The 23659-nt window shown below is 44.7% G+C and overlaps 1 protein-coding gene across 1 annotated transcript in view; it reads right to left on the minus strand.

The window, feature by feature from the left end:
• Positions 1 to 6165: 6165 nt before the first annotated feature.
• The window catches only part of LOC140251331 (gamma-aminobutyric acid receptor subunit gamma-4), a 34889-nt gene continuing 17395 nt past the window's right edge, over positions 6166 to 23659 (minus strand). The window contains exons 4-9 of the mRNA XM_072334955.1: positions 17186 to 17406; positions 16508 to 16590; positions 15051 to 15188; positions 13443 to 13595; positions 11346 to 11548; positions 6166 to 10261 (exon numbers count right to left, since the gene is read on the minus strand). Of these exons, the coding sequence (XP_072191056.1) occupies positions 9962 to 10261; positions 11346 to 11548; positions 13443 to 13595; positions 15051 to 15188; positions 16508 to 16590; positions 17186 to 17406 (1098 nt within the window). The 3' untranslated portion in view covers positions 6166 to 9961. The remainder of the gene's footprint in view (positions 10262 to 11345; positions 11549 to 13442; positions 13596 to 15050; positions 15189 to 16507; positions 16591 to 17185; positions 17407 to 23659) is intronic.

The raw sequence follows: 23659 nt of genomic DNA on the forward strand, positions 1-23659 counted from the left end.
AATTAAGGAAACAAATGCTGTCTTTTTCTCTTGGTCTTGCTTAGTAGTCCAGATGTCTGGTGCAGTAGTTTCTTGCTCTTTGGTGGATGGTCTTTGCTGTGCAGTGACAGTCTGCACCTCTGTGGAAATGCTAAGCTTTGGCACGCAGGGGCTTGTGTAGCTGTCTGTAACCCGAGGGAACAGATGGCAAGCCCTGACAAATGCACACTGTCCCCCCCTTCCCTGCTCCTTTCTGCTGCAAACCGAGGCCTTAAAAAGGATTGATGGGGCTAACAACAACCTCATCTAGGATATCTCTTTGGGGGATTAATGACTAGTCGCTGGGGGAAGGTTTAATGGTCCAAAGAGATCAGCAGTCTCAAGCCAGTTTATTAATCAGCTGAGGCTAAGGCAGTTATAGCTTAGCGGCTCAACTTGCGAAGGGGCACAGGGGCAGCTCTGAGCCACTTCCACACAGAAACAAACCAACAAAGCAAACAGATCCCTGGAGTCTAGTGCAAAAGCTCACTTATGGCAAGGCTGGCTACCCAGCCAGCTTTGCCTCTAGCTGTAGCCACTAGTAGCGGCCAGTAAGACAGCATCCCCAAGCAGTGGCCTGGGCAGTTGGGAACTGCTATTGGGAGAGGAAATTTATTCCTAACATCTTGTTCAGAGATCAGGTTTCTGCCCTGGAGCATGAACACTGAGGTTCTTATTATTTTTATCACAGCAAGTCAAAGTACAGAAGTTATTCTTATTCATACGAACGTCTAATCCTACTCTGATTCCTCCTGAGCTGTTGCATTTGCTTTGATTACTTTTCCCAGTTATAGCTAAAATAAATTTTGCAATATAATAATCTGCCTTTACAGTGCAGCAGTTGCTGGGATGAAGAAAAGAAGGCACTGAGCAGGTCCTGCTAAGAACTACGTCCTAGCTCTGGCTGTGCCAGAGAAGTTAGATGCTCTTAGTATGGAGGAAGGGGTAAGTACAATGCCTGGACTACCTAGCGTGGGGTATTAATGCCTGAATCCAATGTTTGTTCTCCTGTTTAGAGCTTTTGTGAGCATTCCAGGTGCCTTTGGTCAGGTTTCCTGAAAACACTGTAGGAATTAAGAGACCTGATCTGGGATAGTGTGGACCTGTGGTCCTGCTCCCCGGTCCCAGAGGTTCTGAAGGGATTGTCAGATGCCTCCATGAAGAGGGATGGGGTAAGAGTTGCTGCCCTCTTCTCAACAGGAGTCTGGGAGGTATCACGGCATGCTGACATGTGCAGCCTGGGGTCAGAAGGCTCTTTACTTTCTTCAGAGTGTGGTCCACATGCTTTATCCTCATAGTTTGTTTTAGGCAGCCTACAAAGAGTTTGATCTTCTAAAGAGCAGTCTGGCTTTGCCCTAGAATCCGATCACAGTGAGACACTGCCTCGCTTCTGACACATTTTTAGATGGCCAAACTTTTACATTATTTTTGGATTTTTAGGCTTTTTTGCTTTGCTTGCTTCATCCAAAGTCGTGAACTACACATGAGAGCAAATGCTTTATCTGCTTTTACCTGATGCCTTCTTGGGTAAAACAACTGCTAAACACATACTTTGCTTTTCCTGTAAATTCAGGTGTCAGCCACGTGCATTTCTGTTCCTTGTTTCCCACATTGTAAGGCTCCTGGAGAGCCTGGCACTGTGGCTGGCCTGCAATAGTGAAACCCAGCATGCTCTATACAGTCCAGTGCAATTATCATGTACACCACAGGTCTCTCCTGTGATCTAAATACTTGGCATTTTGTAGAGTCACTATGACAAGCTCTTCCCTGGAGACGAGCCCAGAGAATCAGCAGGTGAAAGCTGTTTCTGCAAGAGGTAGTTGGTGGCAAAAAGTGTGTGTTTGTGCTGTGGGGTACTCCTGGAATAAACAGAGAGAGCAACCTCTTGTGTTGGGATGGCTTCAGAGCATCCTCAGGGGAGGTACGCTGGTTCTACTCTTAGACCAAAGTCTGAAGTTCTGTGGGAGATGGCAAACTCAATGTGGAAACCATGTTAGAAAGATGATGAAAGATGATTCAGCCTGCCAAGTTTTTTCCTATTTTAAGCATACGGACTGACGCTGAATTTAAATTCAAGTCCTAAGTACTGTAAGAAAGTTGGCTGTGTATAGTCCACATAGAAGGGTGACTCTGTGACCTCTGAAACCAGTGACATGTATTAATGACTTATCTGAAGTCCCTGCGGCAAACATTTCAGGGAGATGGAGGTTACTTTGTGAATATCAATACAGATCAAATAAAACTTATCTCAAGGACAAATGTATTTGTTCTGAAAACTTGGCCAAAGAAATTAGACGTGTTTCTTTAAAGTATATCAGCCTAGAGTAAGATTTTATCTTCCTTTTTGATCAGTAAATGTCGGTGATCAAGCCAAAATTTGAAATATGTGGTAGAATATAGAAAAAACACATTGAAAACGAAAAACACGGCGCAGTTTGCAAAGTTGGATCTGAAGATCTGTTCTGTAGACATCAGACTGTTTTTCTTTCATTTGATTTCATGTATGTGTAGTCACTCTGGCTTTTTTTGCACTGATCACAAGTGCTCTTGTGTTCTCTTTGCTGTATCCACTTATGCATTATTTGTTTGTTTCTTTGTCTACTGGGCAAGATGGCAGTTGCTTTGGGAAAGGGTTATGTATTTTATTTCATGCACTTGGCATAAGTGGGCCATCAAACTCAGAAGAACATATGTAAGGTGGGTAAGCAGAGAGAGACATGGTATGCAATCACTCTTTTGTTATTCATGTAAAATTAAAGTCTATCTACCTATATTTTTAAAATCCTCTTTTCTCCTCCGGACTAAAGTGGTTTATACCTTCAGAACAAATCTGTACCTTCTGGTTCCAGGCTGCACGGAACAATCCTGGGGCTATCAGCAGTGCTGGAAAGGGAGAGGGAAAGGAGAGAAGATGATGATTCCAGAAGTTTCCCTGTTTTTTGCTTTGTATTCTCTAGATGGTTTAGGGAGGGATGCTTTTTCCTATAACTTGCTGCCAGATGAATATCTTGAAAACAGAATATTGAGAAATCTTGGGAAATGTCTGAGAAATGTCTGCATAAGCTCAGCATGTTTCTCCACTGGGCTGTTAGGCTTTTGTATTGCAATGAACAAAGAGGGCATACAGGCACTTCGAGATGGTCCCACAAGAGTTGTGTGCTCTGTTTTTATTTGTGGTTTAGTACCTGCTTGGCCAAATCGCTCGCACTTGGGATTACTCATGAATGCAGACAAGCTAGCATTGCACATGCTCTTTTTTTGAGGTGTGACAGTTCTAGCTCACTCAATTCTGCAGCTTTTCATTCTTACATTTTGTCTTGGCTTTCTTCCCTGAGATGTTGATCCCTGTTGGATGCTATTCAGGGCTGGCCGAAGCGCTGTGATTGGGTTATTGGTGAAGGACATTTACATAGAGGAACAATAGATCTCTATTATGGCAAAGACAGGTTACAGTCTGAATGCCTGAAATGGTGTCACAGTCATTTCTTTGATCGGACCTAATGTGTTTCTCCAGGAAGAGTGATGCATGCAAAGAAGCTGGTTCTACACTGTATGCTGGGAAGTTTTGCTTCCAGCTTGTCTCTGGCCAGATAGTGATTTACTCTGGAAGGAATGAAAACACCAAGAAAAGTACAGTAATGCGAGAGGAACGTCTCTGTTTCACCTTGTGTCTAGGAAGAGGAGGTGTCTGAAAAGATTGCCATTGGAGTTTTGTCAGGGTCAGTAACACATAAGAGACACAAACCAGAAATGCTGCAGATTGATGAAGGGCAGAAAGTTTGTGGCAATAGAATAAAAGTCATTTCCCAGCAGCTGTGAAACACAAGTCACTACTTTGTTTTGTTCTGGAGCCTGTGACAGGGCTTGAAAGAGCATGCTGACACCCATAGGCACACTCTCTTGTTCACTGAAGTTGCTTTTGTTTGGAGCCCTACAGCCCTGTTATGACATACGTATTAACCAGAAACTTTAGCCAGGGTCACCCATCATCTGCCCACTGTATTTTCACACCACACCTCTTACACCTGCCAACCGTGAGTCCAGCAAAGGATCATCTGAATCCTGGAGAGGTGCTGCAGTGTTATTCATCAGCTAAGAGTGTTCTTTCTCAGTGAACCAGATGGTTCTGTCATTTGACACCAAAGTTGTATGCCTTGCCGTGTGCTGTCCTGTGTCTTGGTTTAGAAGGCAGTCAAGAGACCTCAGTTCTTTTAAATAAAGGGCTCAGCTTGGAGCACTGTGGCTTGGTGCTCCTAAAGCTGCTAATCCTAATTAACAGCTTTTCTGAGTCCATTTTATACAGCTTTGTAACAGCCCAAGTGGGCTTTAAAGTGAATGGAAATGACCCCATGGAGAGCCCTCTCTAGAGATGTTGCTATGCCGACCTGCTTACAGCAGCTATTAAAGTTTCAGTTGCTCTCTCCCATCCTGCAGTGCTGCTACTGTCTATATGTGCTCAGATGGTACCAGAATTGCGTCTCGGATAGATGGGGCCTGGTCTCAATTATTTGTTTTCCTGGAAGACATGGGGAAAAGGGGGAAAAAACAACAAAGATGGCAATATCATGTCAGGCAATAATATAAAGAAACCTCAACAGCAGCAGGAGAGAAAAAATAGCTGCACAAACCTGAGATTCCTCTGGAGAGGGAAAGGAAAAAAAAAGGTCAATTTTCTTTCCCCACAACCTTTTCAGAAGGTTTTTTTTGTTTTCCTAAGCATACCTCTTCATTGAAGGTCTGCAGGCAGTTCTTCCTGGTTTCCCCATCCACTCTGATGGGAACACCAAGCACCTAGCCATGTTATATCGCCTGCCACTTCAGGGGGTGCATCCTGCTGCTAACGGGCTGTCAGAGAGGGGTTGTGCTGTGCTGTTTATTGACACCTTTTCTCCAAAAGGAGTTTCTCTTGCTGGAGAGGAGGGGTCACACAGCCCCTCTCATTTGACAAAGAGCAGCAGAGGCAACAAATTTAGTGCAGTGCAGCAGTCATCTGGATGGCAGTGTCCAAGCCCCTGCCATGATGGCTCCTGTCACCCTTCCTGTGCTTCAGCACAGAGCTTGAAAAATGTTTGGCCGTGCTCATTCTACTTAAATTCAGTCTTCCCAGAGCCCATAAATCTGAGGCATTAGGAGGAAGACATTATGAATATATCCTAGCAATATAAAAAGTAACGACTTAATATAGCTTTTTCTCTCCCCCCCCCCCCCCCCCCCTTCATTCACAGTCTCATGTTTTTAACATTTTGGCAACTGTCAAATCTTGAAGGGATATAATGTGCATTTGAGAGAGAGAAGAGAGATTTTCCCTTTCTAGGATGGTGTGAACTGAGCCTGTGGAGAGTTTCTCCCCTCCTTCTAGATCAGAGCTTAAGCCCAGAGGCGAGTAATGACCACGTGTCTGCCTGCTGTGCTGTTCCAGGCTTGGGTAGAGACATAGCACATTTCAACAGTAAGAGAAGAACACCTTATTTTATCAATAGCCTCCCTTTGTATGAGGAGTCTGGCATGAAGAGGAGAAAGAAACCCACACAAGAAGGGCCTCGAGCCATGGGGCCCTCTGGCCCATCTGCTGGGGCAGCCCTGGGATGTGCTGGCAGCCCAGCCTTGCTCAGAAAGTAGCACAGTCCTTCACTACAATCTGAGTGAAAATAACAACACCTCCTATTAGCAATGAAAAGGTAGGGAAAAAGAAAAAAAAAAAAGAAAAAAAAAAAAGAATAAAAAAGCACATTAGAAGCACAATGATTTTATAGTTTGAGCACTGGCAGCAGCTCCGCGGCCTAATGGTTTCCATGACGATGGGAAGGCCTTGCTGCAGCCCTGCTCCATGCGTGGGAGAAATGATCCTGGGGATGGCAAAATGCACCCTGATATATTGGGAAAACCCCAGGACGGGTGTGGGGCAGGAAGAAACATAGAAAACATGGCCCTAGAGAAAAATTAAAGGGAGAGAGGGAATAATATAATAGCATGAGGGGTGGCACGTATGGGCTGCATCCTCTTGGAGGCAGGGTCCCTCCTGCAGCCTCCATTCATGTTGTGGGTGAGGACGTGTCTGCAGTGATATGTGTCCCCTTGGCAGGTTCATAAAGCCCAAATGGAATATCTTACATGGTGTAGACAGACTGTGTCACTGGAGACAGAGAGTCCATTCTGTTGTTTATTATCTATAATAAGTAGCATCCCAAAATCTCAATGAATGATCAAATCCTAGTGTACTAGGCTCTGTACAAATACACGATAAGAGAGTCCCTGCCCTGAAGAGCTTACAGTCTAAAAATGGTCCCTTATCTGGTATAATTTGGAGGGAAAGGAGGAATTGGAGACAGAGAAATGAGAAATCAATAGTGTTGTTTTTGTTTGTTGTTGTTGTTGTTTTTTCTGACTTGTTTCGTCTTCTAAACAAAAACCATCATACATAATGCTGAGATCATCATTTTCAGTCCCCATCATTAGCCAGATGTTCTTGGGCTGTGTACCCTGGAGCGAGCTAGTCAGACTGGTGAAAAAGCAACAGCTGTCCCAGGCTGAAAGATGCTGCAATACAAAAAAGGCACTCCAGCTTGATGGCAGAAACTACAGAATGCAAGGAAAGGCAGGTGGTTGAAGCAGTTTTGGGAAGGGAGCTGTGGGGCTTGACTTCCCATGCCTGCTCAAAAAGGGCCACAAATTCAGGCTGCTGAAGGTCTCTGTGCCCCATATTCCTTGCACCTGTTTTTAGGAAATGGAAGCTTTGCAAAGTAATTATAATATATATATATGTGTGTGTGTGTGTGTATATATGTCTTTTCTTGGCTTTCCTTTTTTGAGAAACTGTTGAAGCTTACCTAAAAACATACTTGAATTTGTTCATGCCTTTATTTATTGAGCTACTTGTGATGGGCATAGATTTCCCTATGCCAAAAAGCCCCCTCCCTCCTCCTTACCCATCCTAAGTAATCAGTTTCCTAGTGCTCCAGCCCACATGGACTATTTTCCTCCACCAAATCCTTCATCACTGGTTAAATAACTGAGGTGTTGACTTTGTCTTATTTATTTATTTGTGTGTGTGAAATGTTATTCATGTCTATTCTGCCCAAGACCCTATCATCCTCTTAGATCACTTGTATACTGCGCTTCTCTCCTGAGTTACTTATTCTGTTAAAGGTCTAATTTCAACATGCTGTTGCTCTGAGGGCTGAAACATTTACTCTGGTACCATCTTCATCCATCAAGGCTCCCAAGTGCTCTGAAGCTCCAATGAGTTTGAGATATTTAGACTCTTTTGGGCAAGTATAATAAATTTTCTTGTCCAGCAGTTTTGTTTTGGATGTTCCCCTTCCAGGTGTTGCTGCCTTTGTTCACCATAGCCAACATTGCCTGCATACCTTTTATGCTACCATTCTGTTAATGATCATACTTGGCATGGGCCCTGTCTTGCCACTAGGGCATCCCCTCCCACACACACACAAGCAGCTGTCTTCTGACATCTGGAGACATGCTTCACTCAGAGGCTGTCATGTGAGCCAGTTTTAATCTAGGATGCTCTTTCCTGTTGAGATCACAGGTCCCTATCTAATTCAGCTCCCTGTCTGAGTACAGTTGAGTCATAGGAGCTTTTTCTATTGCTACATCTAATAGTACTTTGCTATCAGGAGAAGAACATCAACCTGCTTGGCTGGGAGTTGGCACTGCCACCCAGCAGCCCTCCTTGTCTGGAAGTTGTTTTGATTCTTTTCTTAGACTTCTCCCTCTCTGTGTGTCTCTCTCTAAAACATTAATTTCCTCTAATTAGAGCCTCCTTAACAATTCTTTTTCCCCTCTCCTCAGTTAATTTCCTCTAATTAGAACCTCCTTAATAATTCTTTTGCTAAATCAATTTCCTTAGTTAGAACCACCCGCCATAATTTCTTTCCATCCTTTCAGAAGCTGTCGGAGTAGCTAAGCAAATTATGCTTCTGGGTAACCTTTATCTCTTACTTGGTATTTTAAAAGAACAGTAACAGGTTAGACAGGCACAATTTCCCCTTCCCAGAGCTATGCTGGTCTGACCCCATTAGGTTATACTTAGCTGAGTGTTGTACTATTGTATACTTAATTAGGCACTCTAGCTGTTCCTCTGGAACCAAGGTAAAGCTGTATTTATGAATGAATTGAATGTGACACTTCATTATTCAGATCAGATTTAACAGTGTCAAAATCCATCTTTAAACCAGATCAAATTGCTCTCTAAGAATATATAAAACCTCCTGCCCATTAGCTGTCCGAAGAGCCAACCATTCCTAACTTTCCTCTGCAGACATGCCAGCTTTTTTTTCTTCTCATGATGAGCCTTTTAAGTAGCAATTTGTCTAATACACGCTGTTCTTAAAAAGATTGGTTTTGTTTGTGATTTACAGAGCAAGCAAATATTAATGGCACACTGCCTTTCACAGTCATGCTGTGGTCCACCTCAGCATCTAGTATAAACGGGGATGCAGCTGACTTACACGGTACAGACATCGGACCTGAATTTGCCTTTCTGCATTATGTAGTTTCTTTCTAGTTGAGACTATATTTTGCATTTCTCTAGCCCTTTTCTTTAGGGCTGTTGGAGAATCCCACTGCAGTGGACAGGGTTCTGCACAGCAGCCATCTCTGTGCCTGACCTGCTGGAGAGCTGTCAAGGAGCACTTGCTCCCTTTCTTCATTTTGGGAAGGAAAGGGGTTGGTGACAAGTGGAAGGATTCATTCAGTTTTTAATGAAGCCTGTTTTTTAATTCAAATATTAAATTAAGAAAAAAAGAAAGAAAGAAAAAAGGAAGGAAACATCTGAGCTGCAGGAACTCGCTCCCTCCACTACCAGTAAGTGCAGCACATATAGCTGATGGCGTTCCTTTCTCTAATACCCACGTTTCAAGTTAGCATCTACCACCATGCACAGATCTGATGGTTTCAACAAGTGTCCTTGTAAATGAGAGCACTACCCTGCTACCACGTATGATAGAATAGGGCCCCGATCACATGAGAGAAGCCAAAGACATCTACTGCTCTATGGATTCATGGGACTGCTTCTAGTCTTCATACCACAAGGACTTTTCTACCTGTTTTGGCTATGCTCAATGTAAGCTGTGTTTACTGCTCAAAGCCTCGGTCATAAATTGAGTGCCAACACAAGCCCTGAAAAGCCTGCTACCGTAAAGCAGGTGGGCCTTCCAAAACTTGTGAGGTGCTTTTCACCACCACCTGAAGAAAAATGCCTCCCTGGGTGAGTTTCTTGGATGCCACTTGGTACAACAAGCGAAGTGATGCATTAGGAATGCTCCGCAGATATCCTACAAGGAGCTGGTGGAGGCTTGTGGCTACTCCATTCTTGTCTGTGCCACTCTCAGTTTTTTTTGGGCAGGTTCGAAACATTCCAATCAAGTACAGCTATTGTGGGAACTGTACTATCCTGTACTATCACCTTCTTTTACCATTCTTTCTTTCTGACCTTTCCAAGCCCTCAGCACTCCACAAAGTCTATTCTGGTGTAGGTGGTACAGAAGGTGTAAAATACATTTTATTTTCTTTGCAGACTTAGTAACTACACAGAATACTCCATTTGCAATCACTTCGCATGGAATTTTGGGGAAGGTATGCATGGAGAAATGAAGCATCAAGGTTTTTGTTCTTGACAAAATCCCTAATGTTTTAGATGGGAATAGGAGTTGTTTGGGCAATCTTACAAGGAGCCAAATGCTGGTGGTGCTGGAGATGGGGTTCAGGGGAAGGGAAGATTCTCTAAAAAGATAGGTTTGAAGATTAAAAAAAAAGAAGAAAAAAAAGCTGTCTGGTTCTTCTTAGAAGAGATGAGAGAGTAGGAAGAAGGTTGGAATGTTCATAGTGACAATCAGCTAAACAGAAGAGACACTGTTCTCTCTATGCTCCTTGAAAAGTTCGTCTTTTTGGCCTCCAGTCCATTCCAGCTGAGGACGAAGAATGGCTAGAGATAGAGATAGGCAATCCAGTAGACAATATTGAAGAGCAGGAAGGCAGTGGGGAAGAAGACGCGGGAGTAGGAGTCCAGGCGGGAGATATGAATGCGAACCCTCCCCTCCCGCCACATCCCTGTCTGACAGTCCTCAATGCAGCAGAAGAACCTCTCACATTCCTTTCCTTCCAGGCACGGAGAGCCAGGGTCATCATCTTCGTCCTCCTCTATCTCTGGGGGCCAGTGCATGATGTTGTTGATGTTGATGTTGATAGCAGTAAAGGATGGCATCACCTGTGCACCAGCAGGTGGCTGTAATGAGGAAGGGTAAGTGGATTACTGGTAAAGAAAATGAAAGAAAACACGTTTTATACAACAAAATTATCCAACTGTCAGTTGGTCAGTTCCTAATATAGGTACAGTTCAGTGGAGGGACATGACTGCTCACCTCCCTTCTCTGCATCTAATTGGCATATTGAGGAAACTTGGCAGTTACCTGCATGACTGTGAGTTTCCTCCCTGGCATCCTAGGGCACAGATTTAGGCAGCAAAAATCTACTTGCTATGGTTCCCCAACTTTGACACAGTCAGCAAGTAGGGTGTTTGCTTTCCAGCTGTACAAGCCCCTTCCCTCATTCCCCTGAGCTCTGCTGTCTCTGAGGGCAGAGCACACAGTCCAGGTATGTCTTCTGCTTGCTGTTCATCTGCTGGAGGATAGCTGGGGCAAGGCTGTTTGCAATTCTTAACCTCATGCCCCAGTAGAGGAGGCATATCACCAACCTCACGGAGAGCTCTCTCCACCTGTGCTGTGAAAGGAGAGTGGGGAGGCAGAGATCTGTCTATTTGTTTTCAGTTGTGTGTCGGCTCAGGGGCCTGTTTCATCTGATGTGTCAGATGTATCTGCACTAAGCCTAGGCTGATAGCAAGAGGATTATGGCATCTCTGGGTTTGCTGTCTCCACACTCAGCAGATTTTCTGATGACAGACCACAAAAGACAGTAGGTCTCTGCATCTGTGTGACCTGAGATACTTATGTAATCCTTAAAGATTAAATCAGTAAAGACCAAAGAGCCTGGGTGTGGATTGCTCTATCTTAAAGTGGACATTTATGTTTAGTCATGTAAACTATACTGACAAGCTCTCCAGGAATTAAGCACAAGGTTCCTGGCCCCGACAGAGACCTCCTTGTTTTATGGGAGTTTCGAGGGATTTTTCTGGTTGTGTCTGAATTTCAAGCGTTCTGACCCAGCGCACAGATTGGTTTGAGGACTTTATGAACAAAGTACATCTCAGGCACTAAACAGTTTCAGCAGTTTCCAGTACAAGCTCAGGAGAGAGATTCCTGAAGGGCTTGGAGTTCTAACCGTATACAGCTCTGCTGGCTGCTTCAACCTACCAGTCTGGCTTTCCTGCTGTTGTGCTCCAGTGGCTTCTTGTTTCCCACCAGGTAGTTGAGTGTAGCATACTCCATGAGAGCTGCGAAGACGAAGATGAAGCACACAGACACAAAGAGATCCATGGCTGTGATATAGGAAACACGGGGAAGGTGCTTGCGGGAGATGGTACTCAACGTGGTCATTGTTAGCACAGTGGTGATACCTGAGAGGAAAAAGAGCTAGTTCAGGTAATGAAGAAAAGCACTTCTGTCTTCAGCATGCTCTCAGTCCCTCAAACACCTCAATTTCCCCTCTTTAGACATCTGGTTCCTTTTCTGCTCTGCTTAGCCAGACTCTGGTCCTGCAGTAACACCTCTGACAGTGCACCACAGAAAAAGAGCTGTCTGAAACCAGAACATTGCACAGGCCATCAACATGTACTGGTAAAGGAGAATGGAACTTGAACTATGTTTAAGGCTGTGTGCAGAGTGCAATGGCTTGGATGCTAGGAAATATCTGTTAGGCAGGCGTCTTTGAGCAGGCAGTGGATGAATTGTTCTCCCTTTGAGTATTTGTCCCCAGGATGGAATTGGCCCAATCAACTGGATGGGAGATGGTAATGAATCTCTTGTGGCTCAAATGAGGCTTGGAATGGATTTCTAAGTAGCATTAATGCTCACAAACCTGTTCTCAGAGATCAAGCATTAGGAACCAATACACGATCAGCTCCAAGAGCTGGTATTGCGCTCTCAGCCATTGCTTTTAGGATGTGGAGAAAGCTGCGGCAATTACACCTGCTCCTCTTTCTCTAGCACTCATCTATATCCACCTGTCACACAGGTGCTCACCCCAGTGGCTCTGGGTGGGAGCATAACATGAGATTTTCAAATTTTCCTATCTTATTTGCATTAGCAACTGTGATGTGACTTCCCATACATTTGAAATGCCAATTGAACTGGTCCAGTTTACATCGTTTTAATGGAGGCCGATGGGCTTGAAATGTAGTGGGGATCATATATACAAAGAACACATTACTCTTTATGTGCTGAGATCCTTTTCTACAGCAAAGCTCTGCCTCCTGTGGGAGCCTGTCTCTGTTTTTTGAGACACTCACCACAGTGGTGTCCTTTTGTTTCTTGCTGTTCACTCCTTCCACAGCCATGGAGTATAGTGTACCTTCACCTCCATTGGAAATGACACCCTTCTTTTCCTCCTGGCCCTATCCAGGGCTCTAAAGAATTTGATTTTGATAAGAGGTGGGAAGGAATGTTCAGAATGGATACTCATCTGAATAGCCCTGCCTGATGCTGACAGTCCTGTGTCTCTCCTCACCCTGCAGAGGCCTGCAGGCAGGGCTGGGAATGCTACCTTCAATTAAAGGGAAAGTCAGCTGGGCTGGTTGGAGGGACAGCACTGGGAAGCTGAGCTTTCTGCAAAATGCAGATGCAGCTGAAGTGCATTAAAGATTTGTAAAGCTCTCTCTACCTCCTATCAGAGCAGGATTCAATTAACATGAGCTTTATCCTGCCTCAAAGAGCTACTGCAGATTGTGGAGCGGATCTAAACAATAGGGAAATTGTTGCCATTCTTTGAGCTCCCACTACAGTGTAATTGACAAAGTCTGTACCTACTGAACTTCCAGCTCCTGCTAGTTTGGGATTCTATTTATATGGCCAGGCAACTTTGCTCATTACCCTACAACCTTCATGTGACTGGACCTACACTGAGCCCCTGAGAAGTGATGAGGAGATGTAGAAGGCATGCATGTGGTGCATGTGGACAGAGATCTTCAGTCAGCACTGCAATGCCTCAGTACATCCCTTTCCTCTCCCTTTTGGAGCATAAGAATACCACACTGTCCACTTGAGAAGGCCATGTTCAGAACTCAGATCAAGAAATGATTCTTTTGCCATCTTAAATTAGTCCAGAAGTCCAGGCAAGCACAGATAGATAGAAATTCAGCTGAGCTTAAGAACTATAAACAGAAAGAGGGCTGGACGTCACTAAGCTTAATAATGCCTAAATGCTTTAGGAGCTTCCATATTCCAGGAGTTCCAGTCTGCTAATGGTGCAGCAGTGGTCAACAAGCAACATGTATGAAACAGCCCTTCTCTTACCCAAAGATGTCCTGGCTGGTGTAGAGTCTCTCTTGATCCAAAAGGAAACCCACGAAAGAACAACAGTCAGGATGCAGGGAATATAAGTCTGAATGGCAAAATAACCCATACGTCTGCTTAAGTCAAAAGAAACTGTCATCACCATGTACTCCCCTAGAAAAAAAGAAGTGAAAGAGACACTGAAATCACAACATGTAGCTTACTAAGATGCAGAAAGCTTCAGAATTTGGAGTGTTTCTGTTGTTTTAAGTGCCCATCTGGCTGTTCTTGTGCCTGACATTGTGACTGCTCGGCTCGCTAGCTTCACAGATAGCAACGTGCATGGTTGAGGTAGGGTTTGTAGCATTGTGCTGGCTTGCTGTTTTAGCAGCTAGTGGGTTCTGTGGCTATCTCCCTGGCAGGCTGGCTCTGTGGCTGTCTGATTTTCTGGCTTCACGACCAGTTTAACAGCTGATTTTGTGTTTGCCTAATTGGCCAGCTGGCTGGCCATGCACACTGAACAGCACTCTGTCAGGGAAAGTTTCAGGGAAGAAACTCAGGAGAGTATTAATCTTTGGCTGATTGCTTCAATAGTTTCTTTTCTATAGAAAGCTTTTTAGCTATAACAAGGCTACATGGCCTGTCTTGTCAACTAACTATCTGAGCTGTGACAAAAGACATGTCCTTCAATCAGTTCTTAGATTCTGGTTCTACCCCTGGAAAAGGTACGTGGTGGTAGACATCCTAATTGTTCATTTAGCAACTCACAGCTGAAGTTCTTCCTCTTTTTCAGAGGCTTATAATGAGGACTGAAAGAAAGTAACCCGATAACTCTAGGGTTAAGGTGGAGCCTGCAAGCAATTACCAAGAAAGAGAATTACGAATGGCAAACTGGTGCATTCAAGACACTTTTACTGCATCACTCCTCATCCTGGTTTGTGCTGCTTTTCTATCCAAATTAGAGGCTGTCTGACAGTAGTAGCTCTCTCTAGGGTGGGAGAAACACTGCTTGAACTTGCTGCTTCAGGGGACTGAAAAATATGACCCATGCACATTTGACTGCATAGTCAGCAATCCAAAGAGGCTTTCCTTGGTTGTCTGCGGAAAGGAAGCGGGATGTGAGGAGCTGAAGGGCCTCCATTTCTTTGTTCCTTCACACATGCAGCATTTCTTCTGGCTCTTAAATTATAGTTCAGGTGTTCAGCCTCACATCACTTTACAGAAGGAAAGACCAAGACAGAATTGAGATCTACAAGTTCTGATTTCTCCATCTGTGTTATGATGATAATCACCCAGGAATCTACATAGCATTCACATACTCTGTCAAGAGGGAATCTGAACTCTGTCTCTTCTTCCTCATAATCCTTTCACTAGGGATAGCTTAATTCACATCAGCATTATCACCCTACAGTTCCAAAGTGTCTGTGTTCTGGCCTACACTGCTTTGGCTTCGCTGCACTTTTCAACTTCATTACTTCTGCTCCTTTTAGCAAAGGTCCATCTTTCCTTTCTTAATGTTCCTCTAACTGTACTGTTGTGACCTCCCCTTTGTTTGTCTGGTGGCCTCTTTGTGTCTCAGAAGGTCTCTGATGTACTGGTGTTTCTGTGGGCTGTCTCCCTTTGCCTCACCTGCTCCAGTCCTGAGAACTTCCGAGGTGTTCCTCAGCCCTGTGAAGTCAAATTGGTAGAGCCTCCAGGTGCGCTGGTCAGAGACCTCAATGGAATAGCGTCTCCATCGATAGACAATCTCTTCACGTGGGTAGCCATCTGGGGAAAAGGGAAAGACATCAACAACAGAGTATGTGGTGTGCCTCCCTCTCACACACCACCTTGGTTTACAGAAGTACTTGGACTGTGTTCTAGATCCTCTGAAAACGAAGTTTTTCAGGTAGATATTTCTGATGCCCTTGATTAGATCACCATTATGTGTCCCTGCATTCAGTGGGTGCAGGGACTGCAACTCTTTTTGTTGACCACTTTCAGTCCTAGGGAGGGGAAAAGCAATGCTAGAAATGCAGCCTTTCTAAGTACTGCAGTGGTGGGAGTTAGACTTGAGTTGGTGTAGCAGGACTCCCCCAGTATGAAGTCTTTAAGGGTTTCAGCACCCCTTGGCAGCACGTGGCCTTCACCAGTTCTTATGGCTACTCTTCTTTCCCAGATATCAGTACACCAAGAATACAAAGCTGACAGCATGGGAAGAAACACATCTGTAACTGCAATGGGTCTCTGTTCCTATCAACCTGGGAGCAGTCTTTGAATGGAGAAGAAGAGTTGTGTCTTCTATTGAGAAGGAGGTCTAGCTCCTGCAGGCTGGAGCATGGCTTCTCCTGGTTCTGGCTTTCTTGGCAAAGAAACAAGTCTACTGTGAAGAAGAGACCTTGACACCTACAATAAAGCTCCTCAGAGGAGGAAAGGAGCAAAGCTTGGCAGCTAAATCACAGCGTGTTTCTAATTATCAAGAACACATGGCACGTACAGTTAATTAGCAAAGAATGAGGGATGGCAAGAGATGAGGCAGTGGTATCTCCTCAGCTTGTTGCTTCCTTCTGAAGTAACTCAGAGCCATGTGAGTTGCATCTCCTCTGTGGCAGGGGAAGCGGGAGAGTCCAAAACAGAACTACAGCAACTAAATCAGGTTTCCAACCAACGCATGAGGACAGGAATCTCTCAGTGCAGGAAGACAAAATTACCAATGGAGATACAGCTTTTCTGTACCAATGGGTACAGAAAGTACCCAAAGCTGGAGTCTCCCTTACTCTGTCCCCTTGGAGAGTAGGAAGAGAATGAAGCTGCAATGCAGAATATCTTGTCCAGGAGATCAGAATGACCAGGCCAGTGAAATAAACACCTCCAACTGTCCACCCAGATGAAGAAGAAACTCAGAGGTCCTGTATCTGAATTCCTCTTCTAGACCAAGATTGGGAGGATACTCTAGGGAACGAGCAGTAATGGCCTTCGAAGAGGAACACAGAAATCGGGAGAAAATGCAGATAAAAGGGAAGAGGGTCTCCTTTATAAAAGAGTTTTACTGTGCTGAAGTTTCTCTAGTTGCCTTCTAAAACTATTTTTAAAATATGGATACTCACAACTAGAAAAAACCAAAGGGCAGGAGTGAGTGTCCATTGGGAAATTCTGCAGCTGGAGCAGACATTCCGCCTCGATTGTCAGCCTGAGAGAGAAAGGGAGAGAGAGCAAGGCTGATGTTTTGTTCTAGTGAAGGTAGTTTGATTTCAACACTATAATGTGACAGAGGGATTCTCGCTTCCTTAAAAGAGAGACACTAATTTGTTGAAGATCTGGCTGGTTGCAGGAACATTTCAAAACAGCAGCAAAACAAAGCATATGTTTGGATATTTTCAAAGTGAGGAAAAACATCTAATTTTCACATTCAACAAGCCTTGTTGTTTAGTGAGCTTTTCAGATTCATTTCTGAGAGTGGGAATTTATGGGGAAAGAGCACAGATGTTTATTATCAAATCAAAATGACAGGGCTGACCAACACAAAAATTAAAACAGTTTTCACGTTGGAAACCATTTATACTTCTGACTTCTGTCTCAGTGCGATGCAGAAAAATAGTTTAACATTTTGGGGGGAGCTCTTTTCTTAGCAAGAGGAGGCTCATCCTGCAACCAATATTGCATGCCTGGGAACATCAGCATTGGGAACCCTCTCCACTACTCTGTCCCAGAACAGATGGAAAACGCTACCTTGGCCATCTCGCTTCCTCACCTCAGCAGCCAGCTATAGTACCTTCTGCACATACCTGAGTGTGTAGAGCACTTTTCCATCATTCCAAATGCGGAGGAGCTGATTCGGAGTGGTTATCCAGTGGGAATCAGCCCTCTTGGAGTTCCTAAAAAAGGTATCTGGGATCCAGATGCGGCTCACCATATTAGTGTTCAGTGTGAGGGCCTTCAAGGTGCTGTTGAAACGAAGACGCCGGTCGTACCATGTCTGAGCGAAGAAGATATCAATGGTGTATTCCTGTGAAAGAGAAAGAGGAATACACCTTTCTGAGATGGATTCAGGAAAAGCAGAGCCATGTTCCCTGGTCTGGAGCCCAATAATTTGGAGTCACAGTCCGAACATTTACCTCTGGAGTTTGGCAGCCAATGTCTGTATCCACTGACAACTTTCCCAGTTCATTTCTGGCTCAGGGTCAGGACATCCACACCACACTTAGGTAGCGCCAAGCACTATGCAGACACCAACTAAATCCAGTCTTAAGTTCAGGTACACATTTCAAATACAGGCAAGGAAAGCTGCTTGCCAGCTAACAAGAGACTGCAAACAGACAGCTTTTTCTGTTGTTTATCAGGACAAAGCCCAGCAGTGCTCTATACACCTAATCTGTACATGTAACCATAGTGGTATTGTGCATTAACCCCGTGAAATACAGAACTCAGAGTGTAAATCATTTATATGAATAACTGAGACACTAAGGGTCCCCGGGTAGATACATTTTGCTGAGGATTAGAAAAGGAAGCTTGGAAAGAGCTGCTATGGATCCATCTCTTTTTTTTTTTTTTTGGTGCAATTGGTTCAACATTTGTTTGAGTGTTTTGTTGACAGAAAACAGGGTTTCCAGCATAATGAGAACTTTCAGTTTTAGTGAGAGACGGAGTACCCAGCTAACCGGTAACTAGCACTTCTGGGAGGTAACTCCTCTTCGGATTGGACTGGCACTTGTTCACATCATTAGCCCAGCATTCTGCTGCTTGCTGCTGCTGCTGTGAATCAATTTGCTCCTTACCCCTTTTTTCAGTCTGACGGAAAAGGTGCTAATTAGTGCCATGCAGGAACATGTCTGGCACTCAGTGGTTGCCTGAACAAGGCCCCCAGCCTGAATCCAGGTCCACCAGCCCATACTGATGGCTGTCACCTGCTCTTGACAGCTCCTCTTTGACTTGGTCTTTGCTCCCTTTCAGTGTTAAACAACCATGACCATGGAAGTATTGTTTCCTTCTCCTATGGGCAAAGGAACAATGTCTGACTTTGCCATCTCTCCTCCTCCCTCTATTGATTTATCTCAGTGTAATTTTTATAACTATGGCATGTCCTTCCCTCTGCTGCCCTCCCTGCTGGTTCAGATCTCACTTCTCAAACCATGCCATTAAAATAAATGTGGTGCTCCTAGGTCACTCCCTCGGACATGGTGTCCTGCCTGGAGGAGGCAGAGCAGGGTAGCACACAGCTCTCTGCTTCATTTTCCTCACCCTTGCTCTGCTGTCAGCTAACTGGTAATGAATGATTGGTACCAAAATGTCCCTTGCATAGGAATGAGATTATGAAAAAAGAGCGTTTGCCATCAGGTGGTCAATTCACTCTCTAGGCTGATCCTTCACCCTTGTTAGACAAGGGGATGAGCCAAGGTAATGAAAATGAGGTCCTAAAATAGCTCTAAATAGAAACAGATGCTGCACGTTAAGCTAAAGCAAGTTAAAACTGATGGCACTGCCTCTACAGATGATTCAAAACAGACACAAGGAGGCACAGTGTTCCCTTTCAGAGTCACAGAGCTTGGACAACAGCAGTCCTCAAAGCCAGGTGAACAGGTCTGCCCCACTGCCTGAACACAGGTGATAGGGAAAGACCCCTCCAGCATCTGAATGCTCTGCATCACAAAGGGTACTGCTGGGAAGTAGGGTATGTGGTGATGGAGGCATGGCTTATACTGTGAAACAGTGAGATAGAGATCACAGGCAGACAAAGAAGCACTGGCACAGCACAGACAAGCTGGGAGTGAAAGCCCAAAAACCCAACGCTAATGAGGAGGGCTGACTTTGTTCTTCCTTGGGGCCATTTTCTTTTCCATGCCAGCTGCTGGGCCCATAATAACATTTGACATTCATCCCAAACTTCTGAAAGCCCTGTTTGAGTCACTACAAGCTTACATTGCTTCTCCTCAAGAATAGGCGTAGGAGAAGGCAACAACAACAACAAAAATGCAATGATATATCCAGGTTAGATGCCACCCATCAGTTCTATCACTTAACTGGAAAACCCTGGGAGTTCTCAACATAGGGTTGGCTGCTCGGGTCAGAGGCTGTACTGCAAAGTTCATTATTCAGGTCTAGGACAACCAATGCTAAAGTTTCAGTAGAGCTGAGGGTCAGACATCCCAGGGGTTTAGCACTTGCTGTCAAGCCCAGGCTTTCAGAAGGGATCAGCATTAAAGAGCTGCTCTTGTGCCACTGACAGCCTTTGCAGCAAGTGTAGAACACAAGTAATTCAGCTCCCTCTGAAAAATCAGAGCTGTTATTGTCATTGTCTTGCAGTTTGATCTAATTTCAGTGGCTCTTATTCATGAGGAATTGCTCACTAGCTGAGGTAGATCCCTTGCCTTTAGATGGGGAGCCCATTGGGAAATGTTGGTATTTACAGATGTATTTTCATTCAGAATTATCGGAGGTAAGATTTATACGAAAATATATAAATCTGGCATTTGGGCATCTCACCAATAATTCTGGCTACTATTATGAATAATTCACTGCCTTTTCTGGATGGCCAGCCCTCTGATCCTTTTGATATCACGTTTTTCACATTCCTCCTTCCTCCAAGGAACTATTTGTGAAGGGAATGCTCTGCGCTTCCACAAGGACCTTCTGACCTTGTGCTTCCCTTCTCATCAGGAGACTATCACTTACATGGCTGGCTGCAAAGCTGCCCAAAGCACCAGCAGTGGAGAACAAAAACAGCGTGGAATGACACTTTTTTCTTTCCATGGATCCTACCTCAGAAGACTCACACCACCATGTTTCACTGAGATCCATTCTGTGGAGCTGGACTCCCAGAAAACAACCTGCTCTCCAAGGAACCTGGCAGCAGGATGAGCTCAGCCCCTAAAACACAAGGAAGTGCTGTTTCTTGAACTCCTGCACCCGTGCGTTTTCTCTTCCCCGCTGATTCAGTTCTCAAGCATCAGAAGGAAACTTCTCTACACCTCAATTTCCCCATGTGAAAAAAAGGTTATTGTAAAAAACGCCTCCAACATTACGGTACCATCTGCTGTGCGGCACATGGAGGTTGTTAACTTCTCTGTAACAGCATGGGCTTTTTAGGATTTTCAACAGAAGGAACCAGAGAAAAAAGAGGTATCACTCTAAGAGTTGGGCTGCGCCATTTGGATCACATGTGGAGTAGCACACACATTTTGGCGTGAATGCAATCTTACGCCAAGCTTCAGTCATAAAATAATACAGTAATATATCAGCGGAGCAAACACTGAAATATACTGGAACACTTACATAGCATCACGTGCATTTATCTAAAGCCAAGGAACACCCTGCAGCATCAGCACTGCTGGCTGTGTGGGCTTGGATCTGGTCAGCATTACCTGCTGGTTATTGGGCACCCTCAGCAGGCAACCCAGTTAGCTCCTTCCTGTGCCTCCTCCCTCACCTCTGTACACACATGAGGGATCAGCCAGCATTTCCAGTTGCATTTGACCCCAGGAGCTCTAATCAAGATTAAGTTCCACCTTGTGGATCACACACTGCCAGAGCTAATACAGGTTAGGGCTGCCCAGTTTCAGACTAGCAGCTTCAACTCACAGGGTTAGCACAACACAACCCAAAAGCCACATTCTGCATTTTCAGGTTACCTTGTGCACCAGATAAGCACAGTTGTGCACTGCCAAAAGATCCCCGCGTTGTGTAATTTGCAAATTGACACCTGTATTGGCACCTGTCTCTCTGTATTCATCTATGAGATTCTTCCTCTGCTTTATTTAGAGCTCATGTCTCTGTCAAATGCCAAAGAGAAAAGCAAAGCCACAAGCTGAAGATAGGTCTTCCTAAATTAGGATTAAAATATTTATTGTATTATTATTATTGCTTTGCAAATTCTGTTTTTTGAAGGCATGTTTTTGTTGGCTGTTTTCTTGTGGTTTTTTTTCCTGGTGTTTTTTTGTTGTTTATTTTTGCATTCAGTAGCAACAAGAGATCTCCAAATAGAGGAGATGGAGACCAAGAAACAGGTTCTTTCATTTTCCTCTACTGGAGAGAGACCTTGGAAAAATCCTAATAACAGCTGGGATGAGGGATTAAAACCATGGCTAGATTCATTCCAGCTTTTATTGCTCTGATATTTTTCTCTATTTGTGGCACCTACTTCTCTCTGCATCTCCAAGCACATCCCTTGTGCAGCACAGCAAAGCAAGCTGCTAGCCTGGGAAGCATGGCTAGCATTTCAGGTGGGCTGACATGAATTCGATGGGTCCACGCTGTCACTTCATCATAGGGCTAAATAAAGCAACTATTTCAGGCGCACCCTTTGGGATGCTGCACAACTCAGTAAAATCTCAGGAGATATTGGAGGAGACCCAGGAATGGGGTATATTTCTTTCAAGGCTTGGTGGGTGCAGCTCACGCTAGGAAGCTTCTTCAGATCTAGCCGCACTGAGCAACTCCTCACCCACACAGCCTTGTGCAGGCGAGCATTTCCCTCTCCACAGCATCCCACGCATCCCTCCCTGCCTGCAAACAGATCTGACAACACCTGAGCTGCTCCCTGCAGTCAGCTTCACGTTGTGGGGAACACACAAAAGGTCTGGAGAAGCTCTCCATGCTTTGATAGCTAAATAAAATAACCTTATTTCAGAATAACCTTCAAATCTGATGCAGAAGTTCTTGTCCACTGAGACTGTGAGTAGAAACATCCTTCTAAAATGATGTGTAAGCACTGTTAAAAGGCAGCAGAGTGTACTTTTACTAACGGCATTGGCTGATGCGTGCCAGAGGTGGGGCAGTGCCAGGATTCCCCTTAGTCCTGTCACTGACCCACAGTAATGACCACTTTGCTCTGAATCTGGTGCTGCTCCTGAATGCAGGGTATGATGGAAAGGAAGGAATAAACCTCCGGTGCAACAGAACTGTGCAAATCTCAGAGTGAAGGGAGACTCGGTTTTGTTTTCCCAACACAAAGAGCAAAAGGAGAATATAAATTCCACTGTGTTTGCAAGGTCCTCCTCTCCAAATCACATGCCGGAAACCTCTCTGGCCACGATGCTGGAGTGACTGGGGGAGCTCTCAAGGACAACAGGAGCAGAGCTCCAATGATCTGTGTTTTCAAGGTGACACACTGAACTTCCCATCTGTTTCACTTCTGCAGTGCCGTCCTTGTCTGAATGTCTTTTGCCTCTGCCCTGGGAATCTCAGTTGAGACAGTGTTCTTTTTATAATACAATCTCGCTGTTAAAAACCATCACCATGTCCTGTGCTCTTGTCAGGTGCCTTCAAACAAGATACGCTGCACACGCTATGCTGTCGATTGCAAACTCCCCAATCATGGTTTGCTCACCTTTGCAGTCTCTGCAGATGGAACTGGACAGGGCTTTCAACACCAAGCACTGCCTCCTGAGATCTCTGCCTGCCAGCTCCCACACACCTCTGCTCATGTCTGCTCCCGTGCATGTGCAAGCAGGGACAAAACGCTCAGTCCCAGCTGCACAAAAAGAGACCTAAACTTTGAGATATCTTTCCTGTAGTGCAATTCCCTGTCTGAGCTTCCTTCACATAAAGCTGACAAAAACGGTGAGGATGATCCACAGAGTTACAGATTCCAAAATAGGCAGCTGTAGTTCTGGTAACTTCCAGATCCCCAGCTGCAGACCACCCAAGGCCATGAAAATTAACTGGTTTGCTGGCACAGAATGCTTTGAGCATGTTGGAATGTTAGCCATCTTGCTTTTGAGTAACTCTGCTGACCAGGAAAAGCAGGCTTTTATACACACCAACAAACCCAGACTGCTTCTTTCCCCTAAACTCTTCAGTCCCCTTGTAATGCCACGTACTGTCCTTCCGAATGTTATCTCCTTATGTGAAACCCCCAAGACAGGTGATGATTTTCACTGTACCTGCTCCTCTGTTCATGGGAATGTAACCCAGTACACAGAAATCTGTCACTGTGAGCTTCAGGGGCGTGTGACCTGGACGTGTGTGTTTTGTAGCATCTGATTAACAATCATTACCCAAAGGATCAAGGAAAGTCCTTGAGTCGAGACATGACATCAGCCAGACTCTGGTTTATAGAAGCACGGTCTGTCTGCACTGTCCCTGACGAGGCTATTAGTGAAAAGGCAGAGACATGGGATGCTATATACAGATGGGACAGAATTGATTAAAAAGGAAGATCCTGAACACTTAATGAAGTACTATGCAAAGCACCACAGGGAAGAAGGTGCCTCTTTTCAGTTTGTATTCACGTCATTCTCTGGACAGGGCATGGCCTGAGTGGG

This window comes from Excalfactoria chinensis, chromosome 4 (genome assembly GCF_039878825.1).
Source record: "Excalfactoria chinensis isolate bCotChi1 chromosome 4, bCotChi1.hap2, whole genome shotgun sequence".
Lineage (NCBI taxonomy): Eukaryota > Metazoa > Chordata > Aves > Galliformes > Phasianidae > Excalfactoria > Excalfactoria chinensis.